General features: G+C 36.8%; 2 protein-coding genes and 1 pseudogene across 4 annotated transcripts in view; 1 reads left to right on the plus strand and 2 right to left on the minus strand.

The window, feature by feature from the left end:
* LOC101971685 (cytochrome P450 3A9) overlaps nt 1-15137 on the minus strand; it is a 30443-nt gene extending 15306 nt beyond the window's left edge. Inside the window, exons 1-8 of one of the 2 annotated variants that reach the window (XM_078022212.1) lie at nt 14978-15137; nt 12995-13088; nt 11913-11965; nt 10392-10491; nt 8071-8184; nt 7718-7806; nt 6894-7042; nt 578-705 (exon numbers count right to left, since the gene is read on the minus strand). In XM_078022212.1, coding sequence (XP_077878338.1) covers nt 578-705; nt 6894-7042; nt 7718-7806; nt 8071-8184; nt 10392-10491; nt 11913-11965; nt 12995-13088; nt 14978-15048 — 798 coding nt within the window. In that variant the 5' untranslated portion in view covers nt 15049-15137. Of the gene's footprint in view, nt 1-577; nt 706-6893; nt 7043-7717; nt 7807-8070; nt 8185-10391; nt 10492-11912; nt 11966-12994; nt 13089-14977 lie in introns of those variants that run through there. The other variant, XM_078022211.1, reaches the window with a different exon arrangement.
* Nucleotides 1-27480, plus strand: part of LOC144367625 (cytochrome P450 3A11-like) — a 492905-nt gene that overhangs the window by 260091 nt on the left and 205334 nt on the right. The gene's annotated exons all lie outside the window — the stretch shown is intronic.
* Nucleotides 1-27480, minus strand: part of LOC144364731 (cytochrome P450 3A4-like) — a 382460-nt pseudogene that overhangs the window by 250013 nt on the left and 104967 nt on the right. The window lies entirely within an intron of this gene.

A 27480-nucleotide genomic window follows, 5' to 3' on the forward strand; every position in this document is an offset into this window, starting at 1 on the left:
TTTCCTGTGGTTATACACTTAGTACTGAGAATGCTGGATTATACAGTGGGTCTGTATTTGATTTCTGAAGGCCCTCCAGACAGTTTTCCATAAAGGCTATCGTAATTTACAAATCTATTCAACAATGTACAAGAACTCCTTTTTATAGCATTTGAGATTTTTCCTATCAGCAAGATTTATGCCTTGCCAAACTAATTACCATGTCCATTATTTAATTGTAAATTATTTCTCTCTGGTTCATTATTTTTTCAGTATTTGGAATATATAATTTTATTTATTTAAATCTTTTTTATTAGTTATTTTTAGTTATATGAGAGTAGAGTCCATTTTGACATAATTATAAAAGCATGGAATATATCTTACTCTAATTCAGTTCCCTCTCTGATTCATTCTTGTTTCTCAATTACCAGATGCTAAATTCTTTATTCTCTCCAAATGGAAAGCTTCTACTACTCTCAACCAAGAGTTCTTATTTATCTACCTTTTAAAAATATACAAAGAAGTATGGAAGTCATACACCCATAGGCAAATAAATTATCAAGAATGAACCTCCTCTGTATCCACCACCAGTTTTTACCTGTTGTTTCTCTTGAAGGCGACTTTCTTTCATTCTGTAAATAGCTTTCTTTAAAAAATTTGTGACATCCTTTGAAAACATAGAAATATTTATTGCCTCATAAATTGGAGTAAGGAATGGAAAGATTTCTGCAGGGAAAAGAAAAAAACAAAGGACACTTCAGTGAAAAATGTAAACTTTACCTGAAGCAATTACATCTTTTCTACCAATCAGAAAAGTGGAAGTCAAAAGGGTTTCTAAAGAAAAACTGTTTCTGCTGGGACAACTGATTGGGCTCCAGGCTACTGGCTGAGTAAGAGGATGTCATATATAGGGCCAGCACCATACCACTGAAATCAGTGGTCCCTTCTATCTCTGTGGAGTGACCAAAAGAGCAAGATGAAAACTCTGACCCTTTTCCCCTTCGTGTACTGGAATAGCATGTCTTTGGATAAAACTAGGCTTTAGACTGATGCTGCAGTTAATCATGCTCTTCAAGAAAGAGCAGTCAGGATGGGACAAACAGAGCATGTGTTTCTCAAGCAACATGGGAGGAATCCAGAAGGCATTATTATAAAGAAAATTAGAAAACTCAAAGTATGGGCAAATTGATCAATATTCACCTAAATAAACACTGGATGAAAGAATAAATATAAAGTGAAATAGATAAATTATTGAAAGAAAAGAAAGAGGCATAATATGTAAAATTTGTGTAATGGAGAAAAAGCAATCACTGTACAGAGGGAAATTCTTATCTATTACATAAAACAAAAGTCACAAATGAATGATCAAACTCTACACAATAAATCATTAAAAAGGAAGAGCAAATTAAACTTAAAGGAAACAGAAGAAAAAAATATTAAGGATCAAAGTGAAAACTAATCAAATAAAAATAAAATCAATAGAAGAAACTAATGAAAACAAATGCAATTCTTTGAATAAAACCAACAAATTTTGCAAAATAATAGCTACACTGACCCAGAAATAGAAAGGCTACTATTAGTAGCATTCAAAATAAAAACTGGGGAAATACTGAAATTATAAATATAGAAAAAATATAAAGATATTGTAACAATAAGATTATCAAAATAATTATATAAATTACATAAATGAAATAGACAAATTCCTAAAGAGACACAAACAACAGAAACTGACACAAAAAGTAATATAAAATATATATTGACATACATCATGTGATGAGACTAAGTTAGAAATTAAGAAATTTTCTACAAAGTTAAGCTCAGGTCCAGATGTTTCATGGACAATTCTACCAAAGACTAAAAGAACTAATACCAATTCTTTACTTCTTTACAAACATTCATAGAAATATCTATTGTTTTCTAAATATAGAACACAGTGAACACTGTATTAGATCCTAAAATGCCCGTGTTAACCTAATCCTAAGAATTAACACAAAGATAACACAGAAGAACTACAAACTGATATATTTTATAATTATGGATGCAAAATCTCAACAGAATATTGACAAAATAATTTGTTATTCTAGCCTCTTCTTCCCTCTCTCCCTCTCTCTCCCCTTCCCACTTATCTATCACTTCAAAGTCTCTTTTCTCCTGCTACTATCCAACATCTTTTGATTCTTCCTTTATGTTTCCTAAGATCTAATAACTCTATATCCTCATCTCCTACCTCCTTAATATCTCATCCTAAACCCACCCCCAGTTCTCTCTTTGTCCATCATTATAAACTGTAGGTCCTTTTGAAACCTACTCTTTATATTGTTAATAATAATCAAACTCACCATTTCTGTCTATTGTGACAAAAGAGAAACATCTCAATGAAATCTATTTGGTTTAATTAAGCCTGCATATTGTTTGCATTGGGATATGTTAATATTGATCTCCTCCTGAAAAGAGAGGTCATGGAATTCTGCAGGGACACTATAAATCTATTGGTAAAAACTGTAATACCTTGAATCTACACTGCTAAAGGGAAAGACAAACAATATGAAAAAAACAAGGGAAGAAAGTGCCCCAAACAAACCAAGATACATTACTAGAACCAATGGCCAGAACAGCAGAAGAGATGTCCAAGAGGAGTACAGGATGTATGTAATTAAAATGTTCTGTGAACTAAAGAAAGCAAACATAGGCAACAAAATGTAAATTAAATAAAGAGCTACACAGTCAAATACAGAAAGCAAAACATTACTTCAATAAGGAGATAAATATTCTACCAAAAAAAAAACAAAACAAAATCCTTGAAATGAAGGAAGCAATAAACCAAATTAAAATACTCAATAGAAATTATCACCAACAGACTGGATCACTTGAAAGATAGGACTTCAGACAATGAAGACAAAATATATAAAATTGAATGTAAAGTTGACTACACAGTGAAGATGGTAAGAAACCATGAGCAGAACATTCATGAATTATGAGATAACACGAAAAGGCCAAATGTAAGAATTATTGGGAGAGAAGAAGGCATAGAGTTCCAAAACATAGGAATGAACAATTTATCCATGAAATAATATCAGTAACTTTTCCAAATCTGAATAATGAATTGGAAAATCAAACACAAAAGGCTTATAGGATACCAAGTGTACAAAATCACGACAGATCTACACTAAGGCAATAACAATAAAAATGCTTAACATACAAAATAAAGAAAGAAATTTAAAAGCCACAAGACAAAGGAATCAGATTACATATAGGAGGAAATCAATTAGAATCTCTCAGATTTCTAAACCCAGACCTTCATCAACAAGAAATAACAATCATAAATACTTATGCCCAAACAATTAATTATGGGATAACATGAAAAGGCCAAATGTAAAGGTCATCTACATTCATCAAACTCTTCTCAATTTCAAGAGTCAAATAGACCACAACACAATAATACTGGGTGACTTTAATACATCTCTTTCACCACTGGATATATCTCCCAAACAAAAGCTAAACCAAGAAAATATAGAACTCAATAATACAATCAATAACTTAGACTTAAGAGATATAGAGAATATTTCATCCATCAATGAGTGAATACACTTTCTTCTTTGACAGTACATGGATCCTTCTCTAAAATAGACCATATATTATGCCACAAAGAAACTCTTGGCAAATACAAACAAAGATAATACCCTGAATGCCATTAAATTATAATGGAAAGAAATTAGAAACTAATGATAAAATGAAAAAAAAGCTACTCCAACACCTGGAGACTAAATAATATGCTACTGAATGATCAAGGGATAGCAGAAAACATCAGAGAGGAGATTTAAAAATTCTTAGAGGTAAATGAGAATACTGATACAACATATTGAAATCTTTTGGATTCATTGCATGGAGTTTATTCATTAAAAGTAGAAAAAGTCAATAAATAAAGGACCTAACATTACATCTCAAAGCCCCCCCCCACAAGAAAAAAGAACAATCAACATCAAAAGTAGTAGAATACAGGAAATAATTAAAATCAGAGCTGAAATCAATGAAACTGAAGCAAAAGAAACAATTGAAAAAATTGACAAATCTAAAAGTTGCTTCTTTAAAAAAAATAAATAAAATTCATAAACCTTAGTCACACAAATAAAGAGAGAGAAAACTTAAATTACTAACATCTGTGATAATAAAAGAAATATTATGATTGACACATCTAAAATACATAAAATAATTAGAAACTATTTTGAAAATATGTACTCCAATTAAATAGAAAATATCAAAGACATCAACAAATTTTTGGTGTCATGACCTACCCAAACTGAATCAAGGTAATATACACAAGTTAAACAGATCAATTTCCAGCAAGGAAATAGAAGACACCATCTAAAGCCTACATACAAAGAAGAGAAACAGCCAGACAGATTCTAACAAGACTTTCAAGGAAGACCTAATACTAATACTCTTCAAAGTATTTCATAAAATAGCAAAGAATAGAACACTTCCAAACTCATTCTATGACACCAGTAGACCCTGATTTCAAAACTAGCCAAAGACACATCAACAAAAGAAAATTTCAGACCAATATCTTTAATGAACATACATGCAAAAAGACTCAATTAAGTTCTAGCAAATCCATACTACCAAAAGTGTTTTACAGATTCAATGCAACCCTATTAAAATCCCAATGGCATTCTTGATAGAAATAGAAAAGGCAATCATAAAATTTATTTGGAAAAATAAGAGACCCAGAATAGCTAGCAATTCTTAGCAAAAAAGTGAAGCAGGAAGCATCACTATACCAGACCTTAAACTATACTACAGAGCTATAGTAACAAAAACAGTATAATATCTGCATCAAAATAGACTTGTAGTCTAATGGTACAGAATAGAGGACACAGAGACAAACCCACATTAATATTGTTATATTGTACTATACAAAGGTGCCAAAAACATTCACTGGAGAAAAAAGCCTATTCAACAAATGCTTCTGTCAAAACTGGAAATCCATATTGGCACCAAAAGAGACATGTAGACCAATGGTATGGAACAGAAGATACAGAGACAAACCTACACAAATACAGTTATCTCATACTAGGCAAAGGTGCCAAAAACATTCACTGGAAAAAAAGCCTTTTCAACAAATGATTCTGCAAAAACTAAAAATCCATATGTAGCAAAACGAAATTAAGTATCTCTCACCGTGCACAAAATTTAACTCACAGTGAATCAAGAACTTAGAAATTAGGCAAGGGATCCTGAACCTAATAGAAGAAAAAGTAGGCTAAAACTTTCCTTAAGACTCCTAAAGTGTAAGAAATAAAAACAAGAAACAATAAATGGAATGGATTCAAACTAAAAAGCTTCTTATCAACAAAAGAAACAATCAATAAGGTGAAGATAGAGCATAAAGAATGGGAGCAAATTTTTACAACATGCACATCATATAGAGCACTAATCTCCAATATATACAAAGAACTCAAAAAAACTTAACACCAAAAAACCTCACAATAACAACAAATAACCCTATCCAGAAATGGGCCAAGAAATTGAACAGACATTTCTCAGAAGAAGATTTACAACTGATCAACAAATATATGAAAAAATATTCAACATCTCTAGTAATTACAGAAATGCAAATCAAAACTATTCTAGGATTTCATCTCACTTCAATAAGAATGGCAGTTATGAAGAAAACATGCAAAAATATATGTTGGTGAGAATGTGGGGGGAAAGACACTTATACTGCTCGTGAAACTGAAAATTGGTGAAACAACTTTGGAAAGCAATATGAAGATTCCTCAGACAAGTTGGAATAGAACCACCATTTGACCCAGCTATCACTCTTCTTGGTTTATACCCAAAGGACTTAAAATCAGCATACTACATTGATGCAGCCACATCAATGTTTATAGCAGCTCAATTCACAATAGCTAAACTGTAGAACCAATCTACATTCCCATCAACAGATGAATGGATAAATAAAATGTGGTACATATAAACAATGGAATATAATTCAGCATTAAAGAGAATAAAATAATGGAATTTTCAAATAAATGGATAATGTTGAGAATATCATGCTAAGTGAAGTAAGCCAATCCCAAAATACTAAAAGCCAAAGGTTTTCTCTCATGAGTGGAGCTGATTCATAATAGGTGAGACAGTCATCAGAGGAATGAAAGAACTTTGGATAGGGCAAGGGAAATGGAGGGAGGATTGGTTTAGGAGTGATGGTGGAATGAGATGAACATCATTACCCCAGAAAAATGTATGATGACACAAATGTTGTGAATCTACTTCATGTACAAGTTCAGAAGTGAAAAGTTGTGCTCCATTTGTGTATTATTTAGTGAAATTCATTCTGATGTCATATATAATTCATTAGAACAAATAAATAAATAATTTTTTAAAAAAAAAGAAATGAAGGGCTGGGACTGTAGCTCAAGCAGTATTGCACTCGCCTGGCATGCGCAGGGCGCTGGGTTTGATTCTCAGCACCACATAAAATAAACATGTTATGTCCATCAAAAATTAAAAAATACATATTAAAAACTCTCTCTCTCTCTTTCCCTCTCTCTAAAAAAAGAAATGAAGTACTCACACATGCTTAGAATGGAAGAATTTGAAAATACAGTGATAAATGAAAGAAGTCAGACATGCAAAGCCACATATTGTAGGATTCATTAATAGAAAATTCACAGTATCATCAAATATATAGTCAGAAAATAGATTCATGGTTGCTTAGACTTGGAAAATAGAGAGTTGATAATGAAATGATAGCCTGCTTCTGAGTTGACAAAAGGTCACTAGTGATGGCTGCATATATCTTTGTACTAAAAACTATTTAATTGTATAAATTAAAAGATATGTTAATTATGTAACAATAATGATCTTATTTAAATGGAGAGAAGGAACGAATGGCATGGTAGTCCACATACTTATTGAGAGGAGCAAAGGGTCAAAGAAATCAAATTTTAAGAGCTTCTTGACTTTCTCCACAAAGGGATCTTGTGGGTTGTTCAGGGAATCGATGTTTACTCCAAATAAGGTTGCAGTGATCACATCCATGCTGTAGGCCCCAAAGATGCTGAATAGAGAAAGACATGGAAAGTTAAAATCAGTGCCTCTTCCCAATCCTTCCACTACACATGCAGCAAGAAGTAGGAGTAAGTCCACATACTCAGACAAGACAAGCAGAGAGCCACACACACTCAGTTATCTGATGGACTATCAGATGAGTCCATGATCCTTTCAAACTGACTATGAGGGCTTTATGAGTTGCAAATGAAATACTGCCCTTGTGCCAAGAGTGATGGGGACAGTGAGTTGAGTTAGACTCACCTCTGAACTCAAGAATTTCACCCACACAGGGATAAGTTCCACAATCAGACACACTACAGTAGCAAAAGTAGAATGAGGATGATGGATAGTTGTGTACAAACTGAGCTTCAGCAGGACAAGAGTGGAGGTACTGACTCAAAAAAGGTGACCTTGACCTTTACAGTATTTTTTCTTCTAGTATATTCAAAGTCAAAAATAGCAGCGAAATAAACCTTGGCAGATAGGAAGAGATCCTTTCTCTTCCAGCTGCCCTGTCTCCTCCTGGGAGCAGCTCCTTTTTGGATGAATAGTTGGAGTTGTGACTCCAAACTCTTGCTTCCTCTGCTCATTGCACTAGCTCAACAGTTGGAATTCAGTTCTGTCAGCCAGTCGGAGGGGCTCCTGCTGGAGCTTGGAATTCCAGAGATGCCCTGCTACTTACTCTTTCAAGTTGATAAACTTGCCCTTCTCTGATTCCAGTCTCATGTTTTTCACCAACACATCTCCATACTGGTTAATGATGGGGAACATCTATGCACAAAACACAAGATTGTCCATAGTTAAGTGAGGAGACTCAGTCCCCAAGGCTATGGTTTTCCCAGGATAAAGAAGTATGAGACATTTATAATGAATTTTTCTAATTATCTTCTAAAAAATAAAGACAAAAAAAACATTTTTAGGAAGTTCAAATTCAGAGGACTATCCCTTGGAAAGGGACTACTATCTATCTCACTTTCTACCCATCCCCAAATTTATTCTTTAAGTTTCCAATAAAAAGCCCTCCTATTTTATTACCTCCTTGAGTTTTCCACTGGTGAAGGTTGGAGACAGAAGTGTTCTTATTCTCTTCCACTCTTTATCCTCAGACATAGAGATGGCTTTTTTCATAAATCCCACTGGACCAAAATTCTAAAATCCAAAGGAAAAGAGATTTGGTCCTATATAAATGTGGAGGTCTCCACAGTTGCAAAAGTTTGTTAAACAATCATCATTTATTTTAAAAAATGTTTAGTTACTGCCTACTAGGTAGCTAGCCCTATTTCAGACACTCAATAGTATTTATTCCAAGTGCCTAACCTCCTGTGAGTTCGGAAGAGACACCCAAGGACCTCACACTGTTTTTGGACTTTATATTCCAACCTTTGTTTAGATGAAAAATTTTCACTCTGTTGAAAGTTTTTCTAGGGGAATAGACATAAAGAATACCTAAAAAAACCTAGTACAACCCCCCAGGGCTGTGCAGAGCAGAAATCAATTGGTAACAGATACCAGGTGTTCTTGGTCAACTGTATGTTACCTAAGAAAAGTTCTGTCTTTACATGCATTTATAGCATAAGCATCTTGAAAAAGGGGTGGTTAGATATGATAATTTTAAAAATACAAATATTTGAAATTTAAAGGATTGGAATATAAGTGTAATACAGAAAAAAACAAGTTATTAATGGAAGTTCTTTTAATATTTTCTACAAGGGCAGAAGGAGAAAGAAAGATAATTCTGATTTTCACCTAAGTGCTTGCCCACCAAAGCAAAACCCTTGAAATTTACTTCTATGATCTAAAATATATTTTTTAATTAAAATGTATGCTTCCAGATGGGCACGATGGTGCATATCTGTAATCCCAGCAGCTCATGAGTATAAGACAGGATGATCACAAATTGAAAGCCTGCCTCAGCAACAGTGAGGTGCTAAGCAATTCAGTGAGACTCTGTCTCTAAATAAAATACAACATAGGACCAGGGATGTGGCTCAATGGTCGAATGCCTCTAAGTCCAATCCCTAGTACCCCACCCCCAAAATGTATGTTTCCAGAACTCATTCACTATAAAAATTTAAGAGATTAGGAACAGAGGGAAGCTTCTTCAACTTGATGCAAAGATTCTTAAAAAATCCACTTTCAGCTAACAATACACTTCCTGGTGTCAAACTGAATGCTTTCTCCCAAGCATCAGGAATAATTCAACAATGTCTGCTCAGCCATATATAGAAAGACAAGTAAAAACGTTCATCTGAGTGTATATTAGTGATTTGAACATGTTGGGAAGTAAATAGAGGCTGGATTTGGGCAGAGTGGAATATATGTGTGTATTGAACATAGCAGCAAATCCTATTATTATGCACAAATGTCATACATTAAACAAAGTTTTTAAAAATATTTTTGTGATGTTGGGGATTGAACCTCAGACTTTGTGCCCGCAAGGCAAGCACTCTACCAACTTAGATAAACCCAGCACCCAAAGTTTTTAAAAAGTGAAGATAGAAATTGTATGGGAATCCACACACATACACATCAGCCTCATCTAAAATTAAGGTAAACTTTGGAAGATTAAAATCTATATCCTTCAAAAAAAATGTTCACTCCTCTGGCTCTTATTCAACCTCACACTGGAACCCCCAGCTAATATCAGAGGAAAATAAAAAAAAAATAAATGAAATAAATACAGGTTGGATTTTCCCTATTTATAGGTGGAATCTTTGTCCAATGTAGTTAGCACACAAGAAACCAGGCATATTTCTGAGGTTAATGAAGAATTTGTGAATAAACATTAAAAACGCAATCTAAATCTATCTACACAAATTGTAGGCATGTGATACATTTGCACAGAGCTGCACACTCATACATAGAGGCACACAAAACAGGAAAAATGAAAATAAAAAGCCTAGATTGTATCAATTTCCTGTTAGTATAGAAAAAGAAACTTAGTAAATTTATAGTCATGTAAGAAATTATCATTGGGTAAAATAGATTATACATGCAACTGCCTGGTAATTTTTTTTGGCAAAGAATGCCCTCTGAATTTATAAATATCTCAGAATAAAAATTGAGTTAATAAATAAATATTACTTTGGATTAGACAAAGGGGAACAAAGAAAAGGGTGAGGGGATGGGAATAGGAAAGACTGTAGAATTAATCAGACATAACTTTCGTATGTTCATATATGAATACACAATCAGAGAAACTCCACATTATGTACAAACACAGGCTTCGGAAGTTGTAATTTATGTATGTATAATATGTCAAAATACATTCTAGTGTCATGTATAACTGAAAAGAATAAATTAAAAAATTAAAAATAAGTAAATAAATGTTAAAATGTTGAAAAGTGAATGCATACCCGCCGGTTAGTGAAGGCAGAGTAACATTCCTTGACGAGCACTGTTTTGATAATGCTTGGCTCCGTAATAACCCAAACAGGCCGTCGACCATCATATAGGCTGTGTTAGAAAAATAGGGCTGGTTAAATGTAACAGGCCAGATTCTGCAGCAGAAATACAGACTTTGATCCTGATGTTACATATTCTACCTGCCTAGTCTACAGTACATAGAAAAAATACATCTTCTAAGAGATCATTATTAAAAATAGCATTGGAACACTTCTTAAATCTAGATGGTGAATACAATAGTATTGCCTACATTACTTTCCATAACTTATTTATTTATTGTAATTGTAGGTCGACAGAATGCCCTTATTTGTTTATTTTTATGTGGTGCTGAGGATCAAACCCAGTGCCTCACACATGATATAGGCAAGCGCCCTGCCACTGTGAGCCAGCCTCAGCCCATATTCTATATAACATTTTACATAACAAAATCTTGAATTATTCAAAAGGCTATTAGGTTAGTGAAGAAAAAAATTAAGGCAGATAATTGACTTTCATAATTACTAAGTTTTTCAAGTGGTAGCTGAAATGGGACCTTGGAGATCCAGTGGGGCATGTTGTGTCCTTGGATCACATGGTATCTATGGGCCTGTCAACTGAGCAGAACACTCTAGCCAGCCCTGTGGCTTTTGGGAGATTGAAGAGAGAAGATGGAGAAGAGTCAATATCTTCTACCAATATTTTTAGTGTAGAGCAAAATAATTACACCTCTTCTATGGCTCTCACCAAACTCCCACCAGCTCTGAAGGGAATAGTTGCTACAATTAGCTAAGGCCACCCTCTAATGTAAACCCCATCAATCCACCAGGAAACTCAGTGGTGTAACTACATCCTATGTCTGGTCTTAACATAATGGATGAAGGAGAGAAAGAAATTCTTGGGTCTACTTCATTGGAAAGTCAATGCTGAAAACTTAAAAATGGCATATGAGAAACAATAATGATGACAAATAAAAAGAAGAAAGAAAGGAAATTTTAAAAAAGATGAGCAGAAATGGTTTCCCATCTGCTTCCCAGTACTTCCCAGCCTTTTGTTCAAAAGTGTACATTAAATCTGAAATTTAAATAAGGGAATTTTGTCTTTAAAATAAAGGAAATCAATGGAGGAAAGAGATGATGCCATAGATTTGTAAGCCCATGATTTAAAAAAAAATTCTCAAATAATACATTTTATTCAGCTAAAGGGATCAAAAAAAAAAAGACAAATGGGGAAGATAGGACATTGGACACAAAGTAAGGATGGAGTCTCCGGGTCATCAAAAGCAGGAGAAAATTGAAAACATGCAACATTCTCAACCTAAGTCAGACTGTAGACCCAGACTCCTGGTTACATGCAGGACCCTTGGCAGGACAAGCCTCCAAGGATTTTGTAGCACAGAGGGTTGCATCCCAAAAGCTCTGGGCTGAGGTTGTCCTCACACATTGAGGAACCACATCATAACAAGTCTTCCAAAGAGAAATTTCCAGAATACTTACCCCCATGTTTTTCCATACTTTTTATAACATATTGTGTCAAAATTAATCAAACCCTGGGAAGAAGAACAGTATGAAATTCCATTATTATTATAAATGTACTGACATTGCATCAAATGACCCAAATCACATGAAATCAGGCTTGCGGTTTCTAACAGGTGGTTAGAGAGAAGCTCTTACTCAGAGGCTTCTGAGAAGAAAAGAGAAAATATGCAATGTTTGAAATGAAATATGTAAAGTCACTTGAATTTTCTCTAAGTATTATTTATACTCAACCAATTACCCTTGTCTATGAATATGACATCCTTCTCTTCTGCAGTACTTCTCTTTCTCCTTGTGTTGTCTCAGAAATACTGGGACTTTCTGAATGATCACCTCCATGGGAAAATGAGGAAACCCAGGCCGAGGAAAAATGAGTGTTTCCCATGGCTATGAATGATTTTTTATCTCCTCGTTGAGTATCATTTTAATTTATCTCATGTTTTCTTTAGAATTCTGGTAGAATTAAAAAATAAAGGCACCAGGAACCTCTTCTAGGCTAGGAGATTTATGTTATCACAATCATCTTTTTGAGTAAGTAAGTGAAATAGTGAGCAAATAAAAGTGGACTTGCCTTTCTGTATTGGAGCTCAACTTGGAAAAGGGAAGATGCTATCTCCCTGCACATAGGACACAGATAGGTAGACACTGGCTCTGAGTTTTCATAATAGAAACTAAGCAATCAATCTTCCTCATGCTAAGTTTCATTTGTAATATTTTAACTGTGAAAATAAAGCATCCCAGAGGTTTAAGTGTGTCTTCCTAGAATCTTCACTGAGAAAAATGAAAACTCTGTGAGAATGCTAACAGTCTGCTGAACATAAAGTCCACAGCTTACAGTGTGGATGTGCCAGAGTCCTGAGCTCATCAACTTAAGTGAACCTAAGGCCAGGAGAAGTTGTAAACAGAGCCCCAGGGTAAAAATGTGCTTTGGATTGGGCCCTCACACAGTTTCTGAAGCCTCACAGAGCTGAATTTCTACTGATGTAACTAAGCAGATGTTTGCAACCATAAGAGGCAAAACAGGGAGCTCAAATGGAACTCACCTGGCGATAATTAAGAATAGTTCCCAAAAAAGGTAGAGGTGTTGGCCCTGGAATTCCCAGCTTCTTAAAATATCCATGTGAATAGGTCCCATATCTAAAAGTGGAAGAGAAATCCAGGTCAAGGGTTTGTGACTGTGTGTATATAGTGGCTAATGAGTCACTGATCAAGAATGGGAACAGTGAAGCCAGGCAGATAATATGTAGGCCCTAAATAACAACAAAAACTCCAATGCCCCTGATTACATCTGTTCATCATCTCCTCTCTCACATTCCCTGAGAGACTCCAAAAGTCATAATAATTAGCTCAAAGTAGCTAATTTCATCATTAGGCTCCCAATGCTACAGTGAATATCTGATATAAGTCTCCAAACATGAACTTGAAAAGAGTAATTCAGCCTAGATTTCTTCCTGGTCACTTCACTCACTGGCGTCAGTTCAGGAAGATGACTTGATACCATTACATTGGCCCCTCTAGTGGCCTCCAGTGGGGGCCGTCTCTACTCTTGGCCTTCTTCTCTGAACAGAGAGGAATATTCTCCCACTTTTTAATAACTCATATCTTAATGCCTTATATTGCATCCCTGGTCCCCATTCTGTCTTACTCATCTGCTGTAAGAGATTAAGAACACTGGTGTTTGGGAAACTGTTGAGTTAGTATATTTAAATATACCTGGGCAGGTATATTTAAAGACATGTGCAATCTATGTCATGGATGTATGTATTAGATTAATATTTCTTCAATTGTTCAAAAAAGGTGAGGTCATTTTTAAACAGGTTGGTTTTTACAAATACAGAATCCAAGAGTCCTATTTTGACCTTCAAAAGAAACATGAGGAACTTACCTCAAAAAAATTGTACTATTGAAAGAATGAAATTAAAACATTTCCATTAATTTTAAAATGCCATTGAGGGAAAATAGATGCAACAGAAGCCTGAATATTATCCTTTACTTCAATTGTTACACAACCAGGTTTATATTTTCTATTTTCACATCAATATGAATGCCTAATCTTGTAAAAGTGGATTTAAGATAGAAGTCAAAGCTCTCCTTGGGGCAATGTCTTCTACCCTTCATCAGAAATAACTGCTCTCTTCACTTGCTCCATGAAACCAGGAATCCCACTATTTTAAATACTTTTTTTAGTTGTAGGCAGACACAATACCTTTATTTTACTTATTTATTTTTATGTGATGCTGAGGATCACACCCAGTGCCTCACACATGCCAGAGGAGCTCTCTACCACTGAGCCACAATCTCAGGCCAGAAATACCACTATTTAAAGGAATTCTTCTACTAGATAGTTTTATTCATGCTCCTGCACTGGAATATCATAGGAAAATGTTTAAAATACAAAATTGGCTTTTTAACTTCTGTCTCCTGAAGCTGCCATTAGGTTTCATATCAAGGAAGAAACAAATCTCTACACTGAAGCTAACTTAAGGTATAAAAGTTCAAAATTTCTCCCAGGTCTTTGCTCAATACTTTCATCATTCAACATTAGTTGCATATTGCAAGGTGGAGGAATTGAGTTTTTGGAAAGAGGGCTATTTCAGGAAAAATGAGGAGAACAGAGAGAATAACTGAGTCTGAGCCTATGGTAGCACCTGGGGTGCACTTGGTGCATTTTACAAATGGTGCTGGGACATGGGGAGGAGGAGCAGGAACCACCTGTTCCACAGGAGACAAGCCTCCTACAAATCTTTTGTAGTTCACATAGAACACCAAAGATAAACAATGACACAGAAACTTGTGAAGACTCCTCTTTACCTCCAGAATTCTGAAAGTTTGCAGAGCATGCATCACTTTTCAGAAGGTGTCCAGTTGTTTGTAATCTGCATCTACTGAACTCTTCTGGTTGATTAATCAAGGTTAAAACTGAGACTCACTCCAAAGTTCATCCTCCAAATCAAATCATATCACTAAGCCTTCTAGTCACAGAAATGAGAGGTTTGAAGAGGATAGAAACTGGTATAGTTACTCACAGATAGAGGAGCACCAGGCTGATTCCCAGGAGAACCAAGGTTTCCATGGAAAAGTTTGGGATCAGTTCCATCACTACTTTCCTTCCAAAATTTTCTCCTCTGAGTTTGACTTCCAGCTATGGGAGCTATCTTTTGACAGGGCAGAAGGTTCCAAGCTTGCCTTCTGTGAACCACTGTGAGTCAATGAAGTCAGTCTGGCATATTTATATGCTGGGAAAGAAGGTGGAGTTGGATGTACAGCCAGTAGGAAAATACACCTGTGCCCCACCTCCTATTGCAGAAGCCAGGTGCCCCCTCCACCTTGGCAGTTGGCAGTGAGTCATGAGACATGCCCATTTTTATCTTTTAGCTGAGGTTTGTAAAAATTATTAATAAAAATTCAATCAGAGTTATTATTATGCCCAAAGGTTATTGCTTCTTATCAGAAACTCAAGTGAAACATTGGAATTAAATATCCTCTAATCAGTTTTTTTTCTCCTTGGGTGTTCTCTTTATAAAATCCTTGAATTCCACCCAAAAAGGTTATATCTAAATAACTACTCATACTCTTTCCTCTGCTTAGAATACTCTCATGCTCATAGAAGACTTTTTTAAAAAATATTTTTTTTTAGTATTTAATGGACCATTTTTTCCTCCTTTCTTTCTTTCCTTATTTATTTCTATGCAGTGCTGAGAATCAAATCCAGGGTCTCACACATGATAAGCAAGCACGCTACCACTAAGCTCCAGCCCCAGCCCAGAAGATTCTTGATCATCCTTCAAAACCTAGCTCAATCAAAACTTCATCTGGTAAAGGCTTTCAACACCACCTCCTCACACAGAGCCACTTCCTCCCCTGTACAATTTCTAGTATCCCCGGAAAACATTTCTTTTTTTGTTGTTCTCTTTACTGTCCTACAACATTGTTGGGTTACACCTTTGTTTCACTTTCCAAAATGTGAACTTCCCTGGAGCAGGGTCTGTGTACTATCCACTATTAAGCCCCTAGTCCCTAGCAGAGTTCTTTGCAAAGAGCTAATATCCAGGAAATTTGGTCATTGATTCAGGTGAGATTGCTAGGCTTCTGCAGGTTCTTTCCCTGTGAGTCTTTGGTGACCACTTCATATCCCTGGTTTATACAGGAAGATGATTTGGCTTGTTTGGGCCACAGCCACCTTCCCAGAACATTCAAAATTTTGTGCCAGTACCCTGATGGCCAGAAATCCCCTAGAAAAAAAATAGTGGGCATGGCAACAATAAAGCTGATGGATGCACTGAGTAATGTCAATCCAGAATACATCCTGTGCAGTTATTAAGAAATCCCTGTAGTAGCCAGCACATAGATTTTAGAGCAAAAAATAGCCTCTGTCTCTGAAAATAATGCATGTTCATGATCAATGGATTTGAAAGGAAAAAAGAGGAGAACTGCATCCTGTATGGCCAGGTGAACTGAAAATCTCTACCCACCAATCTCATGACAGATATCACCACAGAGAGCACATCCAGCACCAGAACTCCAAAAAGATGATCCCAGATTTTTCATTAGGCCAAGAAGTGTCTGAGCACTGGATCCCTGCTTTTTGGTGAATGGGTGGTTGTGGATGGAGAGCAGACTCTGTGAGCTGGGAATAGGGGGCTTGTAAGAACAATTGTCATTATGAGACTCTCAGCAGATTCCTGATGTGAGTGATGCCAGGTTTGAGTGTTTGTAAATCATATAAGCTCATTAACTTAACTCTGAGTCAAATTCTTTGTCTGATTTGCTTGAGAAACTGAGGATTAGGTAACAAAGTCTCCAAGTTCTCAAAACATAACAGAATAAGAAGACATTCAAGCTGTGCTTGTGTGCTTCCTTCTCCCTTTCTTCTGACTCTGCACCAACTGATACTCACCCTTCACCAATCCTTCCCACATCTCTGGCGTGCATTCAAGCAAGGAGAGATAACATTGTCATTTGAGAACTGTTGACAATTAGTAATCTTGAAGCAGACTGAATTCAGAGGCACCTCATCTGAAATTGGAAATGACTTCCTCATGCTGAGAGTAGAAGCTGGGGGCCATGAGGCTTCCACATCTCACCCTGACGGACACCAAAAAAGATGAAAGTGGGGATTTCCTTCCTTCTGGGACAACTCAGACTAACTAAATCTGCATGTGTGTAATTCCTGCCTCTTTTTCCTCGGCTTTCTCCATCTTAAGATTAACCAAATATACACAGGTATATCACCTGGCCTTTGTTTCTGTAAATTATAATTATTTCTGTGGGATAGGTAAAGAGAAAAAATCTAACTGCTTCCTCCCAGGTTGATCAAGTTCAATACTCATTTTACCATCTTTTGTCTATTTATTATGTGGGCAGACACCCAAATCCAGCCAGCTGGAATCAAGTCAGGTCCCAGGTTTAGGCTGTCAGTAACAATCTAACCATAACCCAAAATCTTTTATATACTTTTTGTATGTAAAACCCCTATGGAACTATATAATTTCACCTTTTTTCAAGACACATATTTGGCTAAGATGATGAAATAACCAAGGCTAATAGGATTTTTGCCCTGTCCTGCTTAGCTCTGGTCCTGGTTGTATTGTTTGGCATTTGTACCACCAAGGACGGGTTAGTCATTCTTTGAGATGAAAAACGCATCCAGTGCTGGGGCCCAACCTATGCAAAGGTTCTTGTTCTGCAAAGGGCAAGCAAAGAAGTCATGCTCTACCAGGCAGGGTAGCAAACATCTGCAGTGCTGGTTGTTCAAGAGGCTGAGGTTGGAGGATCACTTGAGCCTAAGAGTTCAAAGCCAGGAAACACAGGGAGAAGGGAGAAGTTATCTCTCTCTCTCTCTCACACACACACACACACACACACACACACACACATACACACACACACACACACACACTGAGAGAGAGAGAGAGAGAGAGAGAGAGAGAGATAGAGAGAGAGAGAGACATATTCACATATTCCTCATGAACTTAATTCCATAGAGGGTAATATCTTCAAACACAAAATTATTTGCATACTAAATTTGTGCTGCACCAAGGCAAGAAAGCATTATGTGCCAGAAGAGAGTCTTCGTGACCTCTGACCTCTCCTCACACATATTTAGTAAAACACCATATACCTTAAAAAGTCTGTTCTAAATATTAAGTAACTCACATGACTAATGCCCATTTATTATTCTGGTTGCAGATAGAGACAAATAAGAACATAGCATAAATAAAGAAATAAGGAAATAAATAAGAGATAAATCTTATTAGCCTTGGTTATTTCATCATCTTAGCCAAATACAGGTCTTGAAAAAAGATGGAATTATATAGTTCCATAGAGGTTTTACATACAAAAAAGTATATGAAAGATTTTGGGTTATGGTGAGATTATTGCTGACAGCCTAACCCTGGGACCTGCCTTGATCCTAGCTGGCTGGATTTGGCTGTCTGTCCACCTAATAAATAGATAGAAGATGGTAAAATGCATATTAAACTTGATGCCATTTGATCAACCTGGGAGGAAGCAGTTAGATTGCTTCTCCTTACCTATCCCACAGACACAATTATAATTTACAGAAATAAAAGCCAGGTGATATACATGTGTATATTTGGTTGATCTGAAGAGAGAAAAATCTGAGGAAAAAAAAGCAGGAAATACATATCTTAAAAGATCTGTTCTAAATATTTAAGTACTCAGATGACTAATGCCCAGTTATTATTCTGATTGCAGATAGAGATAAATGAGGACGTAGTTTAAATAAGGACAGTCCAGCCACATAAAATGCATCATACAGGTATGAGAAACATACAGTCCTTATCAATATGAATGGTTTATCTTCTTTCTTTTTCGCGTTGACAACAGGTAAAAGTTTCATCTAGATAATATTCAGGGAGGCATCAGGCTGTTATAAGTGTAAATGAACAGGTGAACCACCAACTCAGCGATGTAAGGATGACATCATTATGGCATTTCCATCCTTTCATAATGGTGGCCCAGGTGGTTCCTCCCATAGGAAGCCTATCTTGACTTGCACTGTCTGAGTGAATTTCTCTGGATATAGAGAGGCAGAGTAGTGCTCTGGAACAATTCGTGTATGAGGTTCAAAATTCACAATTCATAATTTTGATTATGAAAAATATGCAGGCAAGATTACTTATTTAACTTAGCTAAGTGCACATTCTTCTCAGTTGGGAAAAACTTGATCTTGCTAATTTGGGGAACCCGGTGGTATCTAAGCTTTGGTTGATGAATGATGGGGTCTCATGGTTGGGAGTGCCAAGGAACATATCGGTTCCAGAGACAGTTCCTCATGGCATTGGAGGAGGTGTGTGCTGCACCTCAGTGTCACTGTGGATTGGCAGGGCTGCCTATCTGCTGTGTTTAGGACATGTGCCAAATACCACCGACAAGCCAGTTAGAATCTTTACCCTTATGAGTCTCAACCTTGATTAATGGTGAGGGATGCTAAACAAGTAAACACAAAAAATAATATTAAATTACAAATTGAGATAATTATTATGAAGTAAAAGAAACCTTTGCTGAAGTTCCCATCAGTTTTTCACACGGGTGACCTCTATTGTCAGGTTTTTGTTGCTGTGATAAGAGTTTAAGAATGAAACCAATATATGACCCAGCTATACCTTTCTCCATATTTGTCCAATAGAATTAGCACACTATAGCAGCACACACATATCTGCGTTTATGGCAGCATACTTCACAATAACAAAGTTTATAGAACCAACCTAGGTGTCCATCAACAGATTACTGAATATATATATATATATATATATATATATATATATATATATATATATCCAATGGAGTTTTACTCAGCAGTAAACACAAATGGAATTTTGTCATTTGCAGGAAAAATAATAGAAATGGAGAATGTTTTAGTTGCTTTTTTGCTTCTATGACTAAAGGACCCAACAAGCACAATTGTATGTTGAGAAAAAGTTTATTTAAGGGCTCATTGTTTCAGAGGGCTTAGTTCATAGAAGGCCAGCTCCATTCCTCAGGATACAAGATGAGGCAGAATATCATGGCAGAAGAATGTGGCAGAGGGAGCCAGCTCATATGATGATCAGAGCAGAGAGAGAGGTGTTCACTTGCCACATACAAATATATATGCCAAATTTATGCCCCCAATGTACCACTTCCACCAGACACACCCCACCTGGCTCCTGTTACCACTCAGCTAAACCCATCAGGAACTAATACGCTGATTGGGTTAAGGCTATGCTATATCACAATATCATTTTTCCTCCAAACCTTCTTGCATTGCCTCACACCTAAACTTTTGGGGTACACCACACATCAAAACCATAACAGAGAGCATCATACTAAGTGAAATAAGCAAGATTCATAAAATCAAGGGTTATACATTTTTATTATATGTGGAACATAGAGAACAAAAAGAAAAACCTGAGAGAACAATAGAGTAGAGAATTGGAATCAGGGGAGGGAGAATGTGGTACAAAAAGAAGGGGGTACATGAGAATGAAATAAACTAATGTATGCTATGTGTATACATTATATGTATGGATATATCACAATGAAAACCACTATTATGTATAATTATAGTGCACAATATAAAATTTAAAAACCACAAGAAAAAAATAACTGAGAAATATTAACTAAAGAAGAAAAGATATATTTTGACTCCCAGTTTAAGAGATTTCAGTCCATTATCACTTGGATCCATTGATTCTGAGCTGTGGTGAGGTAGATTGCCATTTCAGAAGTGCACCGTGGTGCAAAGTCAGTCCCCTCATGGTGACTGGGAAGCATAGGAAGGGCAAGGTAGGGGCCAGGTATTTGATAAACTCTTCCAGAATATACACCCAGTGACCTAACTCCAACTAGGCCCTAGGCCCTGTCCTCTCTACCACCTTCTGATAATGCCATAAAATTATGAATCTATCTATGGATCATTCACAGATGAAGTTAAGGAAGCTCATGATCAAATCACCTCCCCAAAAAGGCTGCATTTAAAACTGAGCCTTTAACACTTCAGCCTTTAGGAATATTCCAGATCAAAATCATGCCATGACTTTTACTCTACCTCTTAACTCTCTTCTACTTTGAAAGTTATGAAAGTAGAATCCACATTAATTGAGGGGTGAGGTTGTAAGCACTTGGGTGTGCCTAGCTCTGTTTCCTCATCTTTGGAAGAGGCTCAGTTGAAGTCCTTCAAGACACAGGACCCCACAGGACTGCTAGCCTCTCTCTACTCTATAATTCACTTGAACTTTCAAAAACATACCATCTCTTCATTTTGTCTTTATCTTGCATATCACTGAGAGTCCCCCAGGCCCTCCTGTTCAGCCAGGAGTCAATAGCTCCTGGGGGCAGTATCAAGCACAAAGATGGAATAGACAGGACCTTGGCAAAGACATCTGCTAAGGAGGTCCTAATTTTAAAATTCTAGACTGGTTTCTCAACTAGGACTACAGACGAAAGGGCAACACACACACACACACACACACACACACACACACACACACACTTGCCTGCAAACACATAGATAACTTATTTTAGTATCAATTATTGAACCTAAGGGTGCTTAAACATGGAGCCACATCCCCATCACCTTTTATTTATTTTTTTTTTATTTTGAGACAGGGTCCCACTAGGTTGCTTACAGCCTTACAAAGTTGCTTAAACCTTTAAACATGTAATCCTCCTACCTCAGCCTCCAGAGCCCCTGGGATTACAGATGTGCACCACTGTGCCCAGTACATTCACAGAATTTATCTCACGTAACAATAGTGTTACCAAAAGCTCAGTCTTGTTCCTTATGCCAGTTCAATAACAAAAATGGTTTTGAGACATAGGAAGAAGCTTTATTGCTCTACTAGGAAACAAGCACAGGGGACTCCTATCCCAGAGGCTATGATTCTGCCCATCAGAGAAAACAGAAGGATTTTATTTCTTTTTTGTGGTTATAGATAAACATAATGACGTTATTTTGTTTGTTTATTTTTATGGGGTGGTAAAGATTGAACTCAGTGCCTCATACATGCTAGGCACGTGATCTGTCACTGAGTTATAGCCCCAGTCCAAAAACAGAGGGTAATTAAAAAGTGATCCATCCAAGATTTTCCCTGTGAGAGGTTCAATTCACCTGTTAATGGGAGACAGTCATTCTTCTGGTACCATTTTTGAAGTCTGAATTACTTGTTTCCTGTGGTGGGTATGTGCTTGCTAAAAGACAGATAACTCCACCTAGGATGGGTAAAAGATAGTTTCCGACTTTCAGGTTACAGAGGGAGAGAGGGAGGAGAGAAAAATAAAATCACGTCCATTTTAAAGTAATCCTTAGTGGTAGAGAATCCAAAAGCTGTATTCAAAGCATGAGGTGGATCACTGTTACAATAGGTGAAATTTTTGTCTAAAAAATTTACCTCTGAAAACCATAAAAGACAGGCACCATTAAGAATGCACAGAAAGCAAATAAAGTTTCAGTAATATCAACTGATCCTTGCAAGAACATATTGGTAATTACATACAGAGTCACAATTCAAATTTACATAGTCTAGTTTTAGAATTTCTGGCCTTAATCTTTTAACACCAGCTTAGACTTGCCCAAGGCCACTCAGAATTAGTGGATGATTGTCACTTCAGCACATGCCTTCTGAATGGGTTATTAACTGACTCTTCCCATACACAGGGTCAGCGTGAAGAACTACAGTAAGTTCACTGATGAGGGATGGAGTTAGAGAGAGGGTTGTCCTTTTTGACCCTTTTGCCCAGAGGGTAAGCACTTCTATTTATTTTCTGTCCAAAAAAATGGAACCAAACTTAATGACTTTGGACTTTGGTGTTGGAAAACTGATAAGCACAAGGCAGAGATAAAATGGTGAAGAAAATTTTATTACTTGCAGCAAGTATGGAGAGCATCCTGGATATGAACAAATCCAAAGGCTATGTCTTCTCTAACAAAAATAAATGGTCTTTTATTAGGGAAGTGAATGTCTGTTCATATTGGAAGACTCCTCATCACAGAGCTGGGCACAGTCCTACACAGGCTCAGTGACATACCTGCCTATTCATGCATCACATTTCAAGATGTTGTGGAAGGAAGCTTTATAAGGAGATTATAATGAGAAAAGTTTAGTTCACTTTACCTGAAAGAGAAGCTGAACTGCTTTGGCTGGTTTGGCAGGTTCTTTGTGGTTTTCTAATTTAGAGCCTCATGCAGAACAATGTAGAAAGCAATTACTTAAAGAGCAGTAGCTTCTCGTGTCCCTACAAGCATAGGTAATTCCCTCTAAAAGTAGATGCCAAGCAGCAAACAGAAAAAAGGGGAGAAGTTTATGGCTGCTCACTTTCTGCTCTATCCAGTATCTATCCTGATAAGCTATCTGCTAACACCTCCACAGTACTTCACAGTTTACAAAGTGCTTTCACATCTCTCTTCTTGGATCCTTATGGTGTTTCCATGAGCTGAACATGGTGTTGCCCCCTCTTCCATCAAAGAATCTTAAGCTTCTCCAGAGACCCTTACCATAACTGTTCTTATTAACAAAACATCAGAAAAAAACAACAAATTTTACCTATTGTAACAGTGATCCACCTCATGCTTTGAATACATTTTTTGGATTCTCTGTCACTAAGGATTACTTTAAAATGGATGTGATTTTATTTTCCTCTCCTTCCTCTCTCCCTCTATAATCTGGAGGTGGGAAACTATCTTTTACCCATCCTAGGTGGAGTGCTTTGTCTTTAAGCAAGCACATACCCACCACAGAAAACAAGTAATACGGACTTCTAAAATGGTACCAGAAAAATGACTGTCTCCCATTAACAGGTGAATTGAACCTCTCACAGGGAAAATCTGGGATGGATCACTTCTTTAATTACCCTTTGAAATAACTGAATTTAGGAATGAACTTCCTACTTTTTGTGAGGACTAAATTGCTCTTTCTTGCAAAAGTTAGGATTGGCCAAAGACTTGATGGTGCTACTTCTGCTTTTGTGATGAAACTTGGAAAATCTCTGATTAATCTAAAAAAAAAAGAGAGACAAAAAGCACTTTTTTTGTACACCGCCAACCTCTCCCCCATACAAAGTTCCAAGAATTTCCAGACTCAACGTCCAGAGTATTTTTCAGGTGATTACTCCTCTGGACCCTGTAGCCAATAAACCTGAAAAATGAAAATTCTTTGGGTGTTCAGCCTCTTTTTTCCTACATCATTAGTATAACTGGGATTATTTTAATGAGCACTTACAGATGTGGAAACAGAGAAATCGGGGATAGACCTGCCAATGAACTAAAGCAAGAATCCAGGTTCTGGAACCAGACCTTGTGATTCCAAATTGTGCTGCTATTATGCTTGTTTGTATATGAAACAGCCTCCTGAATAACCTGTCAGGTTACCTCTCTCCCCCACTGGATAAATATTTCCTTATGTACCTCACAGAATACACCCAATGTAGTTACAAAATGTTACCGAGATGTTACAAAGAACATCCATAAATATAAACCCACTATGAACTTGCATATTCTCTGAACTCTTGGTATCAGAAGAAAAACAGACATCGCAAACAGTTATATTTCCCAACCAGAATCATTTAGGGTGCCAGGAGAGTATAAAATAAAAGGTAATGAAATCAACAAGTCAAAGAAAAACCAGAGTGTTGACCAATTTCAGAAAACCATACGGAAATAAATAGGCAATATTTAAAGAAAAAGATGAGCATTAAGATATGTGCCCTGGGTCTCCATATAATGAATAAGGATAGATACCGGTCAGACAATGGCTCACATTAAGGTCTTATTCAAAGGCAGATTCTCTACTAGGAGGCTAACCAGTAGAAATATTACTAAGAACCATCAAGGCCTATTTCAAATGGAAAAGACCATGAAGCTCACCTGTGAGAACACTCCAGTAAACTCCTTTTTCCCAGAGAGGTGGTGAGTGGAAATGGACGATGAAAGTGAACCCTGATGGGAATTACAAGAAGCATTAAAACTCAAGCTATAGATCACAACCAATAGCCTCAATATTTTTTCAATGCCTTTTTAACATAGATTTTGATTGATGCTTGTAACCCCTAAGCTAGCACACCAAAATGGGTTTTCCTGCTCTCTTGCCCCCTCCCACATCAGGAGTTCTATCTCTTCTCATTTAAATAAATCTTACACTATTTACTCTTCCCTTCCATCATTGTCCATGGATTTTATTCTTTACATTTGTGAGAGAAGAACCCAAAAGAAAATTGGTGAAGTGGGGAATCAAATCTCATGTCAAAACTCTGGTTGCAATCATTCTGACAGTAACCTCCTAATCAGTTTTTTTTCTGAACCCAGGAGTGAGATATCCAGGGAATTCTCTGCTCAGTCTGAAGTCTGAGTCTCCTGAAATATAGATCTTATAATGTTCCTTATTTGCTCAAATCCTTCCAAGTGCTCTCCAAACCATGAGATAAAATTTAAACGCCTCAGAATCGTAGCACTAGACCCCTCTCCATCTGGCAACAGCTGGCTTATTCAGAGATATGTGATGTTTTAAGAAATTGGAACATTTTGCCAATTGCCACAGTCCCCAAAAGTTGCATGGCCTTGTCTCTTTAGTTTGCACAGATGGTTCTAGAGCCTGACATGGACCCAAACAGTTTTCTATCTGAGGAATTCCTATTCTTCCTTCAGGAGTGAAACAGGACATCATCTCCTCCAACCACCCACTTCCACTGCCTCAGCAGGCAGCTGGTAGGGAGGGTCCCACTTCTGCTCACCCAGAGGTCCTATGAAGCACCACTTAGTGACAGTCAACCCAGGATACATATTAATGTCAATGTATGTAGATTTCTGTATTTAAAAAAATACAGAATTTAGGGACCACCAGGTTATAGCAAAAAAGAAGCAATTTCACACAAACATAAGTCTTAGGACACTGGGCCATGGGCAACAATCTAGAAGCTGTGAATACACAGGTGAAGCCAAGAGACACCACAGTGTCAATCAACCCAGAGTCTTGAAAAAGAGGGCACTGTTACCAACTAATTCTAGGGGAAACAGCAACTAGATCCAAATTACAAACAAAACAAAACAAAAAACAGAACAACAAATTCAGGCTAATTGCCTGTCTCTGTCATGAGGCTCAGTGCTAAATTTTTAAACAAAATAACAACCCAAACCCAGTAGCAGTGATCAAAAGATAATATACCATGATAAACTGGATTTAACCCTGGAACAACAGGGTGGTGTTCCACATAAAGAAACACAGAGGAAAAAAAAACAGCCCTTTGCATTGCTGATTCTGCTTTCAGGATGCTCTTTCCCTGGCTGCTCATGGGACAGATGCTTAATATTTAATGTCTCAGCTTAAAATCCCTTGTACTCAGAAAGACTTCACTGACTCTTCCAGGCAACTAGATGCACTATTACTTACTCTCTCAACATCCTATTCATTCCCTTCCTAGCAATTAAGCAATGGGTAGTTTCTGAGTTTGTGGTCCTGCCTGTTGGCTGTCTCTCAACCATAGCATGTGACCCTCTTGAGGAAGGGATCTTTTATCTATTTTATCTTTGTATCTTCAAAATGGACAAAGCAGCTGACACACAGTAGAACTTTACAAATATGGGTTGATTGTAATTCTAAGGATCATATGCAAGATACTCCAGATGGTGCCAGTCTGTTTTCACAAAATCTATTACTTCCAAGAGGAATGCATATCTGGCACAGGCAGATTTCCTTCAAGAACAATGCCTACTTTTACTCCATATGGGGGGGACTGCTCAGGTGTCTGCAAGTTCTCTCTGCAAAATTTAGAATAATTTTTTTGATTCATAACCATTTCCTTCTTTAGAAGGACAGCCTAACAGAAGTGAAATATTAGCAGTGTTCAAGGACAGAACCCCTGTGCCCACAGTCTATACCACACTCTTGTAGAATGACAGTCTAGTACCTCTCTCCAGGGAATGCATTTTCAGGAATAATTCAGCAAAGAAAAACACACAATTAGCAACATTGACTACACAACAGGAAGCATTTTATATGCTTTTTGTGTTTAATTTACTGAGTCTCCAAATAATTCTATGAGGTACATACTATTACCACCCTCATGTTCCAGATGAGGAAACCAAGGCCCAGAGGAGTAAAGAAACTGCTCCCATGTCACACAGCTGGTTCATGTTGGAACCTGATTCAAATTCATGGTATCCAATGCCAGAGCAAGAATATGTAAAGATATCTATCATCTATGTAAAGATATCCTTTGTGACAATATTTGCAGTAGTAGAAATCTGCACACAGTATCTTACTCCACTCACTTTCAATCTGTTGCTATAGTCACTTGAAATTAACCTCCAAGATATTTCTACCCTATCACTGCATGTCCAGTCCCTGGTCAATTATCAACTCTCCTTAAGATTTCTCTCATTTCAAAGTTAAAATTAATCCTGCATTGTCTGATGCAGTAAGACCTTGTGATTGAGCTCTTAAAATGTGGTTGCTCCTTATTGATAGCTGCTATCCAATGTCATGTGAATTTTCTGAGTGAGAGACTCTGTGTGAAAAAATAGAAATAATGTATT

This window comes from Ictidomys tridecemlineatus, chromosome 10 (genome assembly GCF_052094955.1).
Source record: "Ictidomys tridecemlineatus isolate mIctTri1 chromosome 10, mIctTri1.hap1, whole genome shotgun sequence".
Classification (NCBI taxonomy): Eukaryota; Metazoa; Chordata; class Mammalia; order Rodentia; family Sciuridae; genus Ictidomys; species Ictidomys tridecemlineatus.